Source organism: Pempheris klunzingeri, chromosome 16, assembly GCF_042242105.1.
Source record: "Pempheris klunzingeri isolate RE-2024b chromosome 16, fPemKlu1.hap1, whole genome shotgun sequence".
NCBI classification, from domain to species: domain Eukaryota; kingdom Metazoa; phylum Chordata; class Actinopteri; order Acropomatiformes; family Pempheridae; genus Pempheris; species Pempheris klunzingeri.
The window spans coordinates 12,444,804-12,465,354 of NC_092027.1; the positions used below are offsets into that span (position 1 = coordinate 12,444,804).

At 43.0% G+C, this 20,551-nt stretch overlaps 1 protein-coding gene across 1 annotated transcript in view; it reads left to right on the plus strand.

Annotated features, from left to right (window-relative positions):
• Positions 1-1,669: 1,669 nt before the first annotated feature.
• runx1t1 (RUNX1 partner transcriptional co-repressor 1) overlaps positions 1,670-20,551 on the plus strand; it is a 53,729-nt gene continuing 34,847 nt past the window's right edge. The window contains exon 1 of the mRNA XM_070846303.1: positions 1,670-1,753. Coding sequence (XP_070702404.1) covers positions 1,726-1,753 — 28 coding nt within the window. The 5' untranslated portion in view covers positions 1,670-1,725. The remainder of the gene's footprint in view (positions 1,754-20,551) is intronic.

Genomic DNA, 20,551 nt, shown 5'->3' on the forward strand with positions numbered 1-20,551 from the left:
GAATAAAATAAATAAACTGGTTTAGCATATGTAACTAAATGGATTGGCATATATATCTGATCACTGGTTTCAACAACTAATAGGTCCACATTTCATTTTTTCAAGTCTGTCTTGCCCATATGTGTTGCTCCTGTGCACACTGGCCACAAAGCCTTCATAAGTTTTGATTCTATGCAAAAATGCATTCTAAAGTTGATCTAAAGTTAATATGAGGTTTGCCTCACTTACACTAAACTCCTTCTTTGTTCTCACAGACAGTATGTTTCAATCCAAAATTGAGCACAAATTTCAAACTTTAAAATATGACATTTCATGCGCTGCTATTATGTGAAAATTAGGAGTTGCTCATATGAAAATAAACAGGTGGGTGGTGCTAATTCTCCAGTCAGGTGCCACTGCAGAGGAAGTGGATGCAATAAGATGACTAAAAGAGATCTTGTCAAACCTAGAAAATGATACAGAGATACATTCTTTCTGTCATGTATTAAAACAGGAAATGTTACAGTCTCCTCATTGCTCCGCACCTATCTGATGTCTTCATCTCTACAGTCACTTTTCCACTTCAGTCAAGCAAGAACATTTTATTTTGACATTTCCCAAATTTGTGGTATTTCAGCTCAGTTTTTTTTAACATACAAATTGAAAATGTGCTTAAAAACAGGTGGATGGAAATGAAGTTTGCGGTTCTGTGCTGAGCTGCTGTGAACAGATAGTAAGACAAACTGTGTAACTCAGACTACTTAAGTATCATTTTAGCTCTGGCAGAACATTAAAATACACTTTTGGACAGAATCAGAAATGTGGCTTTTATCCACCATGACTGAACTGGATTAGGAGGAGGTCTCCTCTCCTCACAGTCAGTATGGACAGAAGAAAGAATCACTGCGACGAATGACAACCTTTAATGAACACAATGGCATGTAAGTATTGTTTAAAGTCATACTTGAAAAAATGTGAACCCATCCTTTAATTCGGACTAAAATGTGATGACACGTGCTCTTTTGCGTCCTTGGTTATAAAAATCCTTTAGGTGTAACTTTCCGGGAGTTCTTGACGTGACAAAGCTTCGGGAGCCACTGGCACAGTAGAAAACACTTCGACTTGACCTGACCCTGCTTTTTCCAACCTGTTTTAGGACACACAGATGCTGGCTGCTGACCAGTCGCCGCCTCCTCCTCCTCAGCAGCGCCTCAGTCCCGCCCACCGCCACCTGGCTCTGCTGCGCACCGCCGACTGGAGGCAGAGTGCCGCTACTCCTCTTCCTCACGCCAGCGGAGAAGCAGACAACAAGGAGCCCCGTGACCGAAGCTGTGAATTTCTCATCTTTAATTTCGACTCTCTGAGACCGACTCGACGTTTGAAGGATTTTGGAGAAAAGTGCGAAAGACTGGCAGAAAACCAGACGGGTGCCTTGCGCACTACCGTATCCTCCCTCTCCATCTCAGCCTCATCTCTCCTCCTTCTCTGCCTCTGCGCTTTTACAACACTCTCGGCTCTCCCATCCTAAACATCCCCAGTGACTGATCACTTCTTGCGAGCTGCCCTTCTTCTTTTGTCGGAGTTTGAACCACATTTCCGAGCTGCTGGAAGTACACCGCCAGAGCCCCTGAGAGCTGGCCGGACTCTGTAGCTTTCGTCTTCCCGATACAAGCGGATCATCGAGGGGACCTTGCGCGGAGTCAAAAGGACTGGAAATTATTTAGCCCTCTCACATCAACGTACCGCATGGTGGGAATTTCTGCCTCTTTTCAGTGTAAGTGGCCTCTCTCTTGATTATTTTTCCCCACACACGCCCTGGCTGAGCGTTTTGTGCCCTCACATAGACATGTGTGCGCCTCGTTAGGAAAATAAGTCATGAAATAGCCAGTGACCAACTACAGAATTTGACATTTATGATTTGTGGTTTGTTTCATGTATTCTAACGTAAAATGAGCGATAAGCAGGAGGTGCGCCAGAATGATATATACGGAGTTATTTGTAAAAAAAAAAAAAAAGAATCATATCCACGCGTGAAGCCAACGATTACATTATCTCTTGAAATATTTATTTTTATTGTCTTAGATGAACTGCAATGACAAATCTGCACGAGCGAACAATGCGTGTCTGTTACGGTGTCTGTGCTGTGCGTAATAGTGTTTGTTATGGTTACAAACGCATTTCATTGTGATGGGACCAATAGGCTGACAGTAAAAATCGATTTGTGTTGTAATGAATTAAAAATGCCATTTAAGATATTGAAGTTGCAGATCGGCTGCATATCCAAACATCACACAGTTTACGCTCCAAATGAAGAAAACGCGAATATTAACCCGTTACTGCGTCTGAAGAACTACACTTTAAAGGAGCAACCAGTATTTAATTTGATTTTGTTGAATCAGAAGAATAATTTGCTTTCCATAAATATAAATTACTGATCTAGTTTGTTTAATTGGTGACCCGCAGCTGTCCCTGTCTCCATATGAAGCAGATATCAGTATATGAGCTTGAACCCAGGATGGGGGAGTTTGTTCTCGGGCAACAGGCAACTTCAGTTCACGGATCAAGTTTGGCGACTCCCTTTCGATCTGTCAAGAGCGTTTTCTAGATGTGGAGTAGCCTTCACATCATCAGCTGATAATCCCGACAAGGCATGGACACTCAGACTTAGTCTCAGTTTTACAGCGAGGAGAGTGGAGCGGGATATGCAATGATGTGCCACGGAGCGCTGGGAGCATGCAGGGTTTGAAATAAAAAAATAATATCAAAGTCACTGAAGGTCCACCTCACTGAATTAATTTAAGAACCAGTGTTTCGAAAAGAAACAAATGAATCAACCATCCTGGTCAAAGAAATCGTAGTTGTTGGTGTTTCCAGTTTTTTGCATGCGGTGACTTTGCCATTCCTCTGAGTTTAGTGCACAGCCTCCTCTCCCTCTCCGCTCTTTACGAGACTTTGCATTTCAGACTTTGCATTTGAAAACAACCACCAGAGCTCTGTCAAAACTGTCAAACGCATCTTGTCAAGTCCATGCGAGGTTTTCATTTCCACCCGCTGCGACTTTGTCATCATCACATTACAGAAAAGCGCATAGAAGAAGAAAGGCGGGGGGGGAGGTCCAAGATATTTTCTTATTTTTCTCTTTTTCAAAATTTTTTTTGGAGTGGCGCAGGGCTGAAATTAAAGGGTTTAGGATGTATTTTACTCCAGTGGGAATCTTTTCCCCGACTGGGCAGACAGCAGACATGCGGGTTTGGGAGGGAGGCTGCTGGGGCACAACCTGCTGTTCTCACGGCTCGGATTAAAGAGGGAGGAAAATATCTCCTTGAAACCCACAGGGCTTTGGACATTTTTTACGCATGCCAAATAGTCCCATGCAAAGCTCTGTAGGCATCCAAGAGGGTGATTGTTAACGCTTAAAAGCGTGACCCGCTACAGATGTAGTCTTTGCCGAGTTAAACATTGCCTAGACAAAAAGGGGAATTGTTTATGGGCACTTTGCCATGGCAGAAGTATGTATATCAACCGGAAAGTAAGAATATCAGTATTTGAAAATTAGAAAATCTTGCCTTCTTTGAATGCATGATACAGTATTTTTATTGGGCTGTCACAATGCATCATGTATCTTATATCTGTGGCTGATTTTCTTCACTATCAGTATTATTTATCAGTGTTTATCATTGTTATTTACTGCAGTGGTCATACTATTTGAGTTGGTTACCCTGGCCTTCATTTATTGTGTCATCTGTTGTTGTTTTTCTCTTCTTTAACCACTGGGACTTCCATTAAAGTAGTGACTTGACTGAAAAGACCATTACCTGGAGTGTGTGTGTTTACAGAGATAAGAGAGAGAGAGAGAGAGAGAGAGAGTGAGAGGCAGAGGGAGAGAAGGAGTAAATGAAAGGTAAACAAAGCTGGTGATGAGGGGAGAGTAAATGATAAGTGCTGTTTGCAGGTTATCACTGTTTGTGTGTGCAAGTGCTTGCACATGTGTGTGTTGCTGCATCCACGTGCACATCCGTACACGCTGTGCAAACAGGCTTGTGTTAACGTTAGCTGCTAACTCTCTGTGGTCCAGGCTCTGCAGCATCAGCTAGCACTTCCAGGGGCCATCTGCCCAGCCACCAGCCTGCCTCACACCTGTTCTCCCTCCCTCCCCCCTCCTCCTCCTCCTCCTCCTCCTCCTCCCAGCACTAGGGTCAAATGCATCAGACCGCTGCTCACAGACACGGACGTGGCCTTGCAAAAATGATGGCAACCATTTTATTCTCGCCTTCACATCAACACAGACACAGAGACATGCACACAAAAAATTACCCCTGGTTGGCAGGTTGAGAGAGTGATGCTGAACAAGACTGTGTTTGTGTGTGTGTGTGTGTGTGTGTGTGTGTGTGTTGTCTGCACAGCGACACAATGTGGCATGCAGATGACAGACACACACATTCACTTATGCTTCGTTATTTGCATTTTTTTCCTTTGGTTCTCTTTGATGCTAACCACAGATGATAGCTTTCTAGTGGTTTATATTGCATCCAAACACAGCTTTTAGATCACAGCCTCAAACAACGAATTACCATTATTTCAGAGGGAAAAAAACACTGAATTCCCCTTTAGCACAGAGTCATATTGAGGCTCCAATGCTGGCTGCTGTGCTGCTGTGATGTAATTACAAAGCGCTTCTTTTAAGTGTGACACACAGGCGTTTGGATGCGGTCCAGGTTTGCTGTACGGTGAATAAGTGATGATGACTCAACAGAGTTAATATGCGGGCTAAATCATGAAGCCCCCTTGTGTATTTCTGCTTCAGCTGTAAGGCTCTACTTTCTCATAGCTACACAACACATCAATATAAATATTCACCCACAAAAGGCTTGGTATTGAATCATGAAAAGTTATGGTTTCCAGAAAAATTGCATCACCTGTACTGCTTCAGGATGCTCACTTGGTTTTAACTGAGGCAATTTGAGAAGTCTTGTGGTGCAAAATCATCTGCTGAGACACATCTATGTTTTGGCAAGTTATCATTTTAAATTCTTGCATGCAGATGCTAACTCAAGCTACTTCATTTTTTGGGTTGGCTACACTATATTGCCATTTTTGGTTGGATAAATAAGTGAGCTTTTCTGGAGCTGAGTTCAGTCTGGAGGGTATATTGCTATCTGACTCAAGGAAAAACAAGAAGAACTTACAATATTCATCATTCTTTTGGTTTTTATTTATAATGCACCAGCCTTAGTAACAGTTATTGCATAAATGTCTACAAAGATAGAGACGGTGCACTGTGTTGAAGTAGGTACAGGTTGCTTTTGAAGCCATGTAGTGTCGGGGCAAATGTCAGTGGTAGAATTGGATACTAAAACCATTGTTCCGCGCAGTCCTTCAAGATGTATAGATCTGTTCTGATTATTCAGAGCTGTCTCTTACCAAGTCCCAGAGTGAATTATAAATGGAATCAGGGCGCGTGTGTGTGCATGCATCCACGCACACACACATGGCCTTGTAGATCGATAGGCCCATTGATGGTTATCAGCGAGAGGGCAGTTCTCTTCACTGCTTATTGAATTTCATCACCCGTGAAAGAGCAGCAGAGGTATAAAATGACTTGCATGTATGTCTGCGTGTTTTTGTGTATACGTCTGTGTGCAAGTGTGTTGTGTATGCGGTGTGTGTGGCTGCGTGCGTACTCTTGGAAAAGCAAGAGGTCTTTGTTTTATTGTAGTTGTGAGTTGGCCTTTACTGGGGCTTATTTAATGTCAAAGTCAACAGTGAGCACTACAAACTGATTTTATTGGCCTTGTTCGTGTTTTTGCTCCAGATAACATGAGACTTATAGGGCACGTGAAGAAGAGGCCAATAGGGCAGAATCTGACAATTCATCAAGTTTCATGGACGCAGTTAAATTTTTCATAGGTTTTCACACCTTAAGCCATTTAGGAAACAAATGGGAAATCACATTTATAATAGATCCGTTCCTTAATATGACAAAACCCAACTGATTTTGCGTTAATGTTCTTCACTGTTGCAAATGCAGCAACACAGAGGCAGCTGGACTAGCAGTATCATTTAAGAGAGACAGCTGGGAAATGTGGTTCTTCAATTTTTTTAGGTATCCAGCTAACTGTATCTACATCATTGTTCATGGCTATTGGACTAAAACACACTGATAGACATGTGCAGGACAGCATAAGCACACACACACTCTCTCTCACACAGACTGCTCTCTCAGTCTTCTGTATATAGACTGAGATTGAGTTTCTAATTAACTTCACTTTCTCAAACTGTATCGCACACAGGCAGACTGCCACACACAGGCACACACACACACACACACACACACACACAAATTCACCCATACAGAATCTCTCTCTTAGGCTACTTCTCATGATGTCTTTCCTCTCTCTCTCTCTCTCTCTCTCTCTCCCACTGTTTATTTTCCTGCCTCCATCTGGAGTTGGCTGATATTGTAATCGCCCTAATGCACATTGCCTTCCCCTCACACACACACACACTCTCGCATGCGCACAAACACACATACGTACAATGTGCCATCCTGACAAGCCCCTTTTCTTATTCCAAAAGATAAGCTACTGGATGTGATTCTCTGACTGTGTGTGTGAGTATAAGTGCACATACAGGTGTCTATACAATATGTCTAATGCATCCCTGCACTCTGCCAAAGGTAACAATATTGAATAGGCACTTCTTAGTGATGTGGAGCGTCGATAATGTGGCTGAGTGAAGATGTTACCCGTTATCGCTCCCCTCCTCAATATTCACCTGTCACCCAATTTACATTTAAAATTAGACACTGGAGGAGAAATGGGTGGTAGAGGAAGTGTGTGTGTGTGTGTGTTGTTATGTTTATATGTATTTTTACATGTCATTTGTGAGGGTTTGTGTGAAAAGGAAAAGTGTGTTCGTGCACGGGCATATGTGGAAAGACATTACACCACTGCCATCTCTAATAGCTTTTGTTTTGTCATTCCGGAGAGGTTTAGGATGTTGGAAGGTGGGAGCGTGCTCACACAAATGCCGAGGACACACAGACAGGCTTGATTGATGGCGAGTATGAGCTGTGAAACTGTGCGATTAGGAGGCTTTTTTCTCCCTAGTTCACGAGAGGACGATTGTTAAAGAATGGACCAGCTTGCTTTGCTAGCAGTCCATAAAACCTGACCATAAAAATCGTTTTTGTCCTTGTCTCTGTGTGTGTGTGTGTGTGTGTGTGAGAGAGAGAGAGGTGGAGTGGTGGTGGGGTGGGCACAGAGAGACAGGTCTTGAAACAAACAAACAGGCAATCAGACAAATTGACAGAGAAATAGACAAAGACAGAGGAAATAGATGAGAAAGAGGGAGAGCTGAGGGTGAGGAGAAACCTCACCCTCAGCTCTGTCATGCTTTAGCGGTTTTAATCACCCAAACCAAGGTTGCTTCCTCCATAAAAATGGTACATTGTTAAGGTTGACCTGCATGAGCATGTGAAAATAATTTTTTTTTTTTTTGAAAAGGACATAATTTACAATCACCATCCATGCTTATCAGCTCGGATACTCCTGATATTTGATTTGCAGCTTGGTTCTTTCTCATTAATTTTGATGTATGGATTTGGATAGTACACTTTATGAAAAGGGCAGCCACTGGAGTGGAGCCCTGGCTAGCCTGGTAAAAGAAGTGTAATTAAGATCAGCAGACAGGGAGGGAGAGAAAGAGAGAAGCGCGGATCGATAGATGCAGACAGTGGACCCTCTGTTTTTTTTCCCTCCGAGTATTGACGTGTTCAGTCAATTACAGCTAGAGAGAGAAGAAGAGAAGAGGGAGAGATGGGATGTGTGTTCAAATATGTGTGTGTTTGTGTGTGTTAGAAGATGGGGGTGTTCACATATTGTGAACGTCTGTACCCAAATGTGTGTCAGTGCATAGGCGTATGTGCGAGTAGGTGCAAACAGCTGATACACATCTGGGTTTAAGATGTGTTTCTTTAATATTCAGAATAAAATACAGTCGACAACTGCAGAGCAGACACATCCACTGTTGTTTTAGCACTTCCAGTTGTAACAAGCCTTTTATCTACCATCAGCAGACCCAACTAAATCATTGTTTCCTTTATTTGCTGGTTAAAATCACACCACTGCAGCCAAATAATGAGGCTCTTTTTTGTGGTTGAGTTTGACTTGCATGATGGGTATTGTAGGAAGAGAGGGCTTCCAGCTGTTGTCTGTTAGTGTCACAGACAAACAGGGAGATGGGACAATGGGACGACGGTCGCTCCCTCCATCCGATTGTCTTGTTGTCAAAACGACAGCAGGTGCCGCAAATGATAAACGCAGAGTGTCAATTATTTCGAGGAAGGGCCATTTTAGAAATTGGTTCAAAGAGGAGGAGAGAGAGAGGGAGAGTGGCAGAGGAGACAGTGGGGGTTACATAAAGAAATGGAAGGAGCTGGTCCATTTTCTCCAAATGGGGCCAAGTAAAAGCCCCATTTTGTTTAACTTGTAGTGCCTCCTTTCCCCCAGTATTTTCCATCCCCACAGGCCCCCCCCCCACATCCCCATCCAACCGTCAACACCCTGAATTGCTACTAGCCACCCTGCTAAGTGTTTGTATGCTCACAGTTGATACAGTCTTCACTGGGAACAAAATTATAGTCCATTTTATCTCAACAGAAATGATACTTGATGGCATTTCCACCCAAAAAAGATTATGCTCACAATGATCACTGAGAGTTTTTCTTCTGAAGAGGGATAAAAAGAAGTCTTGGTTTTCTAGTTGAAAATGGTGGTTAAGTAAAAAAAAAAAAGGAAGGTGGCTGGGGGGATGGGGGTGCATGCTGAGGATTAGGTGTGAGGCTGTAGCTGTGTATCAATGAATAGATAGATCTCAGAAGCTGCCGGTCTGGTGAGTGTGTGTGTGTGTTACAGATAGAAAATCTTAGACATAGAAGTGACTGACTGCAGTATAAAAAATAAAATCTATCTATCTATCTATCTATCTATCTATCTATCTATCTATCTATCTATCTATCTATCTATCTATCTATCTATCTATCTATCTATCTATCTAGTGTCATCAGTAGTGTCATCTGATATACATTCATGACCCCAGCTGCTCTTATGGATTTGCGATTGACAGCCCTTTCATCAAAGCATCTGTTCTTCCCCTCTGTCGTACTCTCACCATATGGACATGTCATCCTCAGCTGCGCATTTCATAGTAACATAGATGATGTGTCTCCATGGTAACCAAACTCCACTTTTAGAAATATGATATGAATTATGTTTTCGGTTCCACATGTGCAGTATGTCTACACACGCTGGTGTCTGTATTGCCATGTACTTTGACATTTATAGTGTTTAATAACGAGTTAGTCAGCATGATAGTGGACTTGTGCAGACTTGATACTGCAGCACTCTCTGAAGTTTTATGGCTCCTACAGCGTACAGACCTGTTTGTCTTCTCTACATGATAAAGCCATTTGTGGAAGAGTTTTTTTTCCAGGATTTAAACAACTCCAGATTGCGGCGAAACTCTTTAGTCCTGGTAACACTGAGAGTAGGCGCAGAGCAAAGGAGAGAGAAGGGCTCTCACGGAGCAATAAAAATTCAGGAGAGAGCATAAATCCATCTCCCCTTGTAAGGTCCGAAATTTTTTTGCAGATGTTTCAAGATGTTTGGCCCAAGTGATGGTAATTTCTTGCCCATCTGTCTTCTCTCCTCCCCCTATGTCTCTTTATCAACATCTGGTTTTCAGTGCGGCAGGGAAACAAGTATCCTTTATAAGCCAAGGGTTCCCAGTTCCCCCTCTGCTTGTGCTATTAACTTAGCCTCAACTACTGCTGTCTCTCTGTGCACACATATTCACATGTGCTAATCATTAGAAAGTCATACCATTCAGAAAATGTAATAACTTTCAGTTAGAGGGGGAGATAAAGTATTTTGGCTTTTTTGTTCTCTCTTCACTTTTTCCATATCTGCAAAGAATTTGGGGTTCTGGTTTTTATGTCTCCCCTGTGAGAGGACAAATTACTGCCTAGTTGTTAGTTTGAGGATGCTTTAGTGAGAGGAAAGCCCCTTACCCTTAAACATTTGAGTAGGACCCTTGGGTCTCTGTCTTCACCTCTACTACCCATTTAGGAGAGAAGGGCATAAAGCTGTTATTCAGAATGATAGAAGCAGAGATGCATCGCATCAATTCCCTCGTATGAAGAAGACATGCTTATTTGGGATTGGATGTAGTCTAACATTTTGTTGCACACTTAAGCAGTACAGCAAAACTAAAATCTTAATTTGCTATTTCCTCTTTGGCAATATTAAATTGTCCACATAATAATTCACAGCTGTGCAGGGATTGCGTATTGTGGCGCAGCTGCAACTTTATGTTTGCAAATTTAACCATTTCACACACTGAACTATGCATCATATGCACACACGCATCTACAAACAAACACACCGGTGTGGACTCACAATAGCTCTCTTACAGATAGTATGAAGTTGAAAGCGCAGACAAAGACACACAGTCCAGCACCATATGGCAGGTTTGTCAGTCTAAAATGAAGGCATGCCGAGCAAGCTTTGAGTGTGCCATGTAAGGTGGTGTATAATGTTCCCGGTGAGTGGTTGATTGTGAACTGTGTTTTGAGGATTTTAAAACATGTTACTTACAGGCAGATACTAATTTTCTCTTCTGTCTCTTGCATGCACGAACACAACATACACACACTCTCATTCCACCACATACCCTTGTCCTACTTTTTGTCATTTAGCCGCTTAACAAAACCATGCTGAGCTCATTGTTACTGCCAATTATGTTCTATTAAATTCACGTTGTAACACAACACAGTCTCATAGAAATTTGTGAAATGAACATGAACAATAAAATGCACGTCATATACTTTTTAACCCCACAATGTGCACCTTTTTTGCTAGTGAAAGGTCGGCCTAAACATTGAGAAGATAAAGCTGTGGTAAGGCCAGCAATATGCAGCAAATTTTTGTAAAAAAAACTGTTCAGACAATTTTTGGAGGCAAACCTGCATCTGTACATAAGTTGTGCCACACGCACAGGCTTTGTATTTGGATATAACAAATCCTTGGTTTTGCTACTTTGCCCAAGGCTACAAGACACAATCACACAAAAACATGTACCCGCACACGACAGATGCCCCTAACTGCCAAAGACACTAATGCATTAGTCGTGCTCTGCCCCGGGCTTTTGCCTGGTAGGACAATAACAAGACTAAGTCACCAGCTGATCAAGGGTGGAGGACACACATACACACACACACATACACACACACTGGTTGAAGCATATGTATGTGTTCATCCTGATTCCATGCTTGTTTACAATTACCATATAAAAAGGATTCGCTTTGCTTGTAGCAAAATGTTGATTTTAATAATTCAATGCAACTCCCCAACACTCACTCACCTAATGTCCTCTATAAACAACCTGAAATTATTGAATATGTTGTGATTTAAGTGGTTTTAGTGCAAGTGAATTAGTATATTTACATATACTGTATTTATTTATATATGTATATTTATATATTTAGTGTAGTATATATATGTAAGTATGGATGCAACCACAATGTTACCGTGTGTTGAGATGCAAACTGAGCCTATAGTTGGCTGCTTTTGTGTCTTGAACACCTCCGTTTGCTTATTGGGTTGAAAGTGTGCACGTTGGGGATGGGTGGTATCTTCATGGGAAATTAGTTGCAAAGGATTAGATTGTGATTACAAAAGGGGGTGGGGAGCAGAGAGTACAGATTGGGGCGGACAAGGTAGGAGGTGTAGCAAGGTGAAATGGGGAGATGCTACGGCAAAGAGATGAAGATTTGTTTCAAAATCAGATACCCATCATGCAAAGGGTGCAGACATTGCCAAAGTCACTGCTAGAACAAAACTGAGATACAAACAGTTGCAAATAAATATACATAATATGTTCAAGTAATAATCAACATTCTAATTTAATAAGTATGATTTGATAAGTATAAATGATAAGATCATTTGACAACTAGTCAGAGCTGCTTCTGATTTCATGTCATTCTTGTGGAGTAAACATTTTTATCTATTGAGTCCACAGACCATCAGAATTTAGATACCAGCACTCAGTTATACCAGTGGGAACAATCCAAAATGGGATTCTTGTGTTTTGGAATAAAAGAAAAGGTTATTAGGCAGGGTGAGCAAGGTCTGTGTTTTTGTCGCTCTGATGTAAGCCGGTTTGTCTGTGCCAGTTGGAGAACAAGACCCAGAGAATAGAGAAAGTGGGAAGCAGGGAGAAAAGCAAGTGGGACACATTTGTGAGTGACTCTAAACCGCTGGAGAGCCACAGAGTCAGGCAACAGAGAGAGATGGAGGTGGTGATAGACAACAGAGAGATAGAGGAAGGAACATACTTAACACAAGATGTTAAACAACATTTCTGAGGTTCCAAATTGGTGAGCTTGGATACAAGCTTCAGCTTTCAGACCTCTAATGTGTTTTTGAGATTCTCTGTCTCTCTTTTAGGCAGCGTCTGATGCTTAACGGCCTCTACGCTGGACGCTTGTCAGCATTGGGGGGAAAAAACACATATGAAATCAGTCAGCCTATATTTAACTAGTCTATGTCAAGGAGTTCACACAACAAGTCTTAACCACAGCTACATGAGAGCCGCAGAATACACTAAATATAGCTGCTCTTCTGTAATAGAAAATTATAGTGCAACTGGGGATTAAGAGTTTGGGGAAAATGCTGTATTCATGGTATGTGGAAGAAAGCTTGTAAAATGTGACACAGCCTGCAGCTGAAAAAAACCTTTTGCTTTTCAGATGATGTGTGTAGCTGCCTTATTTCATGAAGATGGATAGAGAGGTTTACAGTTGCTCTCTTTGCGTGTTTAATAATATGTGAGACAAAATAGCTCTTGTGTGTGCATCATGAGGGAGGCGATTTCAAATGTATTGCTTCTTCTCATTTGAAACGAGCCACTGTTTTCATTCACACCCTGCAAATGGTGTCAGAATCAGGAGTGTTAGTGTATAAGAAAGTTGGATTCGTGAACTCACAGAACCGTGTCTTTCAGCAGCAGACGTGATAATATTTGAAACATAACACAGACAGAAGTAATGGCTTCACCACATACACATAGGTAAGCACACATGTTGGACAGCAAATACGTACACACATTCACATAAGCACTCCAGAACCATCAATTCTGATACTGCTGAGTGGTTTTCATTTAGGAAAGGTCGTACAGTCTTTCTCTGTCTCTCTTTCTAGTGTCTGAGAGCAGCAGTAATGGTGCACTTGTGCCAGAGGAAGAGGCAAGGACACTGTTTTTTTCTTTTTTTTCTTTTACCAGCCAGACACACGGCAGGTCTGGTTCAGGGCAAGACTGGTGAAAAACATAAGTCACTGCGAGGAGATGCAATACTACGATTGTTTTCAGGTGGACCTTAATACAGTAGTTCCTTGAAAGAGGTATTGGTCGCTGTAATCATTACTGGCAGTAAATAAACAAATGAACAAAATCTGGACTCCTCGTTCGGTACAAAAACATTTTCAATTCACTTCTTTGTTACTTAATCACCCTCCTGCTTTTTTGGCCTTTTTTCCTTTCTTGTGTCTGCCATTATCTTGTATCTCTTCTGTCATTCCAGCAGTGACAACGTGCTAAAGAGGGGTAGCACTCACCTCCCTTTGCACTGTGTGTGTATTTCTGCATGTGTCCTTCCTTAGGAGAGCATATCTGCTCCACTTGTTGTCGTGGAAACAGTGGGCACAGTGTGTATATATGTGGTGGTTCACTGGAGACCCCGAAAATAGAGCAGGATGCAGGTCTGGTCAGGAGGACCAGGGCCACATTCAGACCTCTTTCTTGAGCTCATTTAATTAAGCTCTTCCACTTTTTAATGTTTGTCTCCTATAGTAGTTCAGAAAGCACTGCCACTCTGGTTTGACTCACTGTTTGATGCCCCAGGCAGTGTGTGAAGAAGCCAGATAGGACAATCTGCTTATCCAGGGCAAGAGCCAGGACAGTGGGGTCAGGCCCAGGGCCATCAGTCACACCACCGCTTTCCTACCCCCCTTCCTCCTCCATCAACTATCCCCCGTCCGCTTTCTATCCCACAATTGCTGTTCCAACCTTAATTACCTGAAAATAAGCAAAAACATCCTGGCAGTATAATGTGTGTGTGTGTGTGCTACTGTGTGTGCATGTGTGCAAGTGCGTGCATGTTTTTGCACGGGGAAATTCATCTGAACAACGCAGTACTGTCACACAGAGACACACACACACACAAACGCTGTCCCTCACACACACATCCTGACCCCAACCAGCCAACCATCCCCACCCTTCTCCTCTCCCTCTCCCTGGGTTCCCATCCTCTGGGCTCCCATCCTCTCCCCCCTCCCAGATTCCTTCTGGTTCCCTTTCTGGTTCCTGACCAGCGGGGCTATCTCTGGATGGCCGGCGGTTCCTCTCATTCTGCCGACCCATTGTGTGGCGAGTTGGGCTGGGCCCTGGGCCCCGGGGGCCGGGAGGGGAGCCAGGAATGGCCTGGTTCCTGTTGCTGTACTAGTTAAAGGAACTGTGGCACCGTTTCCATTAGTCAATCATAACTGCTGTGAAACTGATTTTAGGGCTTTTTTTTATGGAAATAGTTACATCCATTCAAGTTGTGTCCTTCGTTTTTGGAGAACTGTGGCTTTGATAAGTGGAATCAGGCAGTTTAATTGGGCGCCTCGGGTGTTAAAGAAACTTAATAACACAATTTGTTCCACAGTTGTTGCAGGACAAATCTGTGTTTCACTTGTAGGAAATGCTGTCCAAAAATGAATGGCTTTCCTATGGTTCAGGTTGTGGTAGTGAGACAGACAGGGAATACTGACAGACTCAGAAGCGAGTGCATTTACATAAAAATCTCATTTTTAATCTAATTTTTTAATGATATTGGCAAGATAAATTCACTGTCAAAATGCTTTTTGTTTAATGTCATCCATCATGCTTTTTAACAGCATTTTGAAGACTTTAAAAATTAACATTTTCCTTTAAGACTAACAAATATGAACAGCAGTATTTTTTAGGCTCATTTGGTACCTTATAGCCCAACACTGACTTCATAAGCAGCCAAGCAGCAATATCCATCCTCAGTGAAGACAATGATACTCAAATGAATAGCCTCTAGCCTAAACACCCTTTTGTTTTCCCCACCCTTAAGAACAACTTGAAGTAACGCACACTTATGCCTCATTATCTCGGAAATACACATCCTAGTACATGCATGTCTGCTTTAAACTCTGCACAGTTTCCTCTGGTTTGGCAGGACACACACATAATTCATCAAATACTCACAGCCACAGCCACCATACCCTGTGGCAGCTCTAACTATGAGCTCAGTCCACTCTGTGCCATGTGAATTTCTCCCATTGAGATGACTCGCTCACTGTGGTGTGTTGCGTGGACTGCTACACTAGCTAGTGCACTCGGTTAATTATGACTGCCAAGCCAGGCTGTCACAGTGATTCACTATGGAAAGAGAGAGAGAGAGAGAGAGAGAGAGAGAGAGAGAGGAAGAGGGGCAGGAGAGAGAGTTGGCAGGTGTACAGATGTATCGTTAGCGCCACCCAGTGATGCAGAAAAAAGAGAATAGGAACTCCAACTCAAGAGAGACTTGAAGGGGAGTTTATTTTTGACAAACTGTATGTCATTCTGTCAGTATTGCTACACATTTTTCTTTCTGTCTTTTCCCTTATTTTTTGTTCTCAACTACCTCTATCTATTCTTCTCAAATGTCTCCTCTCTGCTTTCCTCTCTTCTCTCCATCTCCTATCTTGCACCTCAATCTTTCAACACCCTGGCATTCCGTTTCTTGCCTGCTTGTTCTGTATTTTTTCTCCCTGTCGCCACTTCTCTTGCCAATGTCAGTTGCGCTGTCTCGTGTACTGTTGCGACAAATCAAGCACTCCATTCATCTCGTGTCATCTGTGTGGAAATGTGCGCTTGCTCCTCTCCTCTGTCTCCACTGACAGCCACCTCTCCACTTTATCATCACCGAGCAGATCGGATGGGAACTGGGCCAAGTAACTCAGTGCTGGATAAATGGAAGGTAGCCGTGAGTGAGGATTTATAGGGCTGGTTGAGGTTGGCCAAGCTGAAATTAAATGAGGTAGTGCCCTATTGTGATCATATGGTTTATTTGCAATAGATCCTTCAGGCACAGTGAGAAGCGCATTGAAATTACAGCTCCCTAGACTCTGTGCAAGAAGGGTTATTGGATATATTGCAGAGTTTACTGTTTTCACTGCTCTAGAAATCAAGCATCTGTGCACAAAGACATCAGATCATGTGTCAGTAATTTTGCGCCTTCAGGTTTCTGCATTAACAACTCTTATGGCAGTTGAGCTAGGGCTTTGGTAGCAAGCAGCTGAGATTGGAAGAATTCAGCAATGCATCCACCCACTCACACACACACACACACACACACACACACACACACACATACACACACGCACACGCAGGCCCGCACACATGCATGCACCCACAGCAAAAAAGTCATTTGTTCTACCTCATTAGCATGTATTGTGGTGAGCGGGCGTAACACACTGAAAGGTGAAATGGGTCCGCCATGAATAGCACACCAGTCGGCAGAGGAGAGGAGGGGAAAAGGAGGGGGAGGAGAGCAGTGGGGGAGGGAGGAGAGTGTCCAGATGGCTGGGGACCTGCCGCACACACAGGGAGTCTCTCGCTCGCTTTTTTACTCCACTGATTGCACCGTTTCGACTACACTCGCTTTCACTTGCTCTCCTTCTGCAGCTCCTTTTTTTTCCACTTCCATCAACACACACACACACACACACACACACACACACACACACACACACACAAAGACCAAGTCTATATGTAACCTCCCTTCCTCCAGAATTGTTGTTCACATGCAGCCATCGTGCACACGCACACACACATATAAATAAATATATACTCTCACGGTCAGTGTGTAACCAGCAGGCAGAGTGTAGTTGAGTGCAGCCCAGTGGAGCGCCTGTTGTGGCCCATTGCACTTCTACACAAACTGGTCCCGGTCTTTCCTCTCCTCCTCTGCCGTGTCTCTTTCAACCTTCTCCTCCTTTTTCTTCATCCACCTCTCTACCCTCTACCCTCTACCTCGTCGTTTGACCTTTCTTTTTCTACAGATGTCTCCTGGTAGTCCTGCTTCCCTCTTCCTCTCTTCCCTCTCCTATTAATGATATATTTACTGAAGTGATACATGGTTGTTAATGTACCCTTAATTAATGACTCACATGGTTTGGAGTTTGTTAGATACACTAACTGCCCACTGCAAAGTCTGACACATTTTGGACAGATTTCACAGTCTCCGTCTTCAGTTTGATGACTGGGGTATGGGACTATGTTTGATATGCAGTATTGAGACACAGTTTCTGGCGAGTTACATCAGATTGCACTAAAGCTGAGGCCATCTTTGGTCGATCCTTTGACTGCGAAAGAGGAGAGAGGGAGAGAAAGTCACAGAGAGGAAGAGTACTGACGTTTGCCCTGATGTTCCCTTTCCTTTTCTCTCAGTATTGTGTAGCGCTGCCAGAATATGTGTTCATTTATCTTCCCATCTGTGTGTGTCTGCATATCAGTCTGCCAGACTGTCGCCGACTCTCTCTTTCTCTCATCCTTCTTCTCTTGATTCTGTCTCCCCATCCCTCCCTCCCCGCATCCTCTCTCCTCTACACTTTTGCCTCTTTTCCTGTGTCTCTCTCTCAAACTATGTCTTCCCTGTGCGTCTGGTAGAGAATCACTAATAGCCTCCACTGGGGTATAAACTGTGTGGGGTTCTATGTATTTTGTAGGCTGTGCACACATTCACACACACACACACACACACACACACAGATACCCACACATCAATTTTAGACAGCACACAAGCAGGGGTTAGTGGGCAAAGAAGACAGGAAAGGGAACAGAGGGAAGGAGGCAGACATGTCTGGGTGTGAAGTTCGCTGCTGTGTCAGTCCAAACACAACTCTGTATTTACATCCTTTTGCATCTCTGTTCATTTTGCATATAGCTAGCTCTCTTGATTCCTTTCCTCTTTTCTCTCACTTACATTGCTCTGTGCCATCTACACATGCTGGCCAGAGGCTACATGTGTGTGTGGTTGTGTGTGTGTGTGTGTGTGTGTCTTGATCCACTCCGTCACCCCCAACTATTCAAGTCCACCTCATTGACTCATCATTGAGTGGGCCCTCCAAAGCTCTATTGAGTTTATCAAGTCTTCCACAAAAAAGTCACTCCCATTCTTTCTTATTGACCCCCCCACAACACAGACACACACACACACACACACACATTCACATGCACGCACCCACACACATTGGCTGATACACAGAGGATGGCTCCGTCCGACACAAAACAACCTCAGCGCTCCATTGAAATCCCCTTAGCAAAACGTTTTCTCCTCATCAGCATTGTGTGACTATTCAGTTTGTTAAAGCGCCTGTATGAAGAAAGCCTTTTATTTGCCTGTTTTGAATTTAAGCACATATATTAACCCATACATTGAGATGGATTCTTTATAAGCCCGAATAGGAGGTGAAGGGGGGGGGGGACTAAGAGACTTGAGAGGAGAGTAGAAGAGAGAGATCTATGTTTTGGATTCAGCAAGCTTGCTTGAAGCCACAGTTTTGCAGCTTCTTGACAAGTTGACTTGTTTAATTCTTGAATAAAGTAAGCCCTTGATGCTCATTCACAGACACTCACACACAGAGAGAGTAATTTAACACAGCACGACTCACACCCCATACAATTGTAAATATGGTGTTTGCAATGTGAGCGCCTGGAATGTATTTGTCCCTTTTTAACAAAAGTGCTCAAATGGCAGGGAATGCCATTATAACAAACAAGTGAAATTATAGACATTATAAAATATAGACCAATGCAAAGAATCATCATTATTTGGCCACAGACTTTTGCTGGGCTTTTGTTGCTGCTGCTGGATTATGTGTTTTGGCAAGCCTGTCACTAAAGTATTTGTTTGGTTGCCTACGTCTGTTGCTGTTATTACATGTTTTTGTTGTGGATGAGATGGTGAAAATGGGACTGATTCCAGGCAATCTGGGACAGAGGAGTGCGAACAAATGACTTGAAAGGAGGCTTCGGCAATTTGCAACACAACGTTTCCACACATATGTAATGATTTTATTGGCACAGTGAGCCAATAAGTTCTCATCAGGTAAAAAGCTTCCAACAAACTGACTGATCACATAGTTTGATTGGCACCGGTTGGCATGGCAGGCCTTCCTGGCACCAGTGTTGAAAATAATCAATAGCAGATCTCTCATTACAATAACTGGAAGGTGGGATATGAAGTTAAGCTCCCAACTGCTGTTTATTGAATAAACCAAATCCATTGTATCAATGTCTGCTTATGAAAGGAAATATGAGCTTAAAGGAAGAGACTACGTGTATGTGAATGTGAGTAATTTTTCGGGGCCACAAGTCTCACGGGAGCTCATGGAGCTATTGCTGTTGTTTAGAAGCGCACACACACAAAGACACACAGACATTTTCATTCTCATCTGTCTCTATCTTGTCTCTCTCTCTCTCTCTCTCTCTCTCTCTCTCTCTCTCTCCATGTCTTATTATATTTCTTTATCCCTTTCTCTCCTCCATTACTGGCATTTTAAGCAGCTCACTAGGGAACACGAGGCTTGTTGGCAATAACGTTAAGATGCTTTGTCTCTCATCCTCACTGTTGTGGGCACACGCATACACTCACACACACAAAGGGAGGTAAATGCAGTTAAAAGGAGGTTCAGATGAATTTGGTGAATATTTTGTCTCCTGTTTTTTTTTTTTTTTGTCTCGTACCTTCCTTCACATGAGACGTGGTGCATGAGATTGTGTGAATATGTGTGCTTGTGTGGGTGTGCATGCATGCAGATGCCTGCAAGCTGACAGGGAGTGAAAGCCCAGACATATGTTAATCAGATGTTGTGATGATGGCAGAGCAGAAGGAGAGAGCGAGAGAGGGAGAGAGAGCACTGGAGGGAGGAATGAGGGGTGAAAAGAAACCAAGAGCTTTTAAAAGACAGAACGAGAGAGGGGAAACAGTAAAAGGAGTCATGGTAGAAGATGAGGAGAGTAGAGAAAATGACAGGAAGTGGTGCAGTGATTCATTTTCTAACTGCAAGGACCACTGCTGAGAATCGATCCAATCCATTAGTTTAACTGAATGGACCTACACTGGAAGTTTGAGGTCACTGAACAAAAATGATAAATGTTTCTTCTAGGTACTGGGTTCATTATTATCCATACACATCCATTTTTATGACATAGCTACCCTGTTTTAGCCTGGCATCAAGCTTGTACTGATGAACCCACAGAGAATTATCACCAACCCTGCAGCTTCCCCTTAACACTACAGAGCTTTTTAGCATCTTTCAGCACATTGTTGTGGTTTTATGTCCTGCAACTGTACTGTTTTGGTTCACTCTCACTGCTCTAATCAATGTTTTTTTCCAGCTGCAAGAGACAGCTGTTTTCAGGGAAAAAGCTCTGATACACTGTACTATATCAGCCCAGC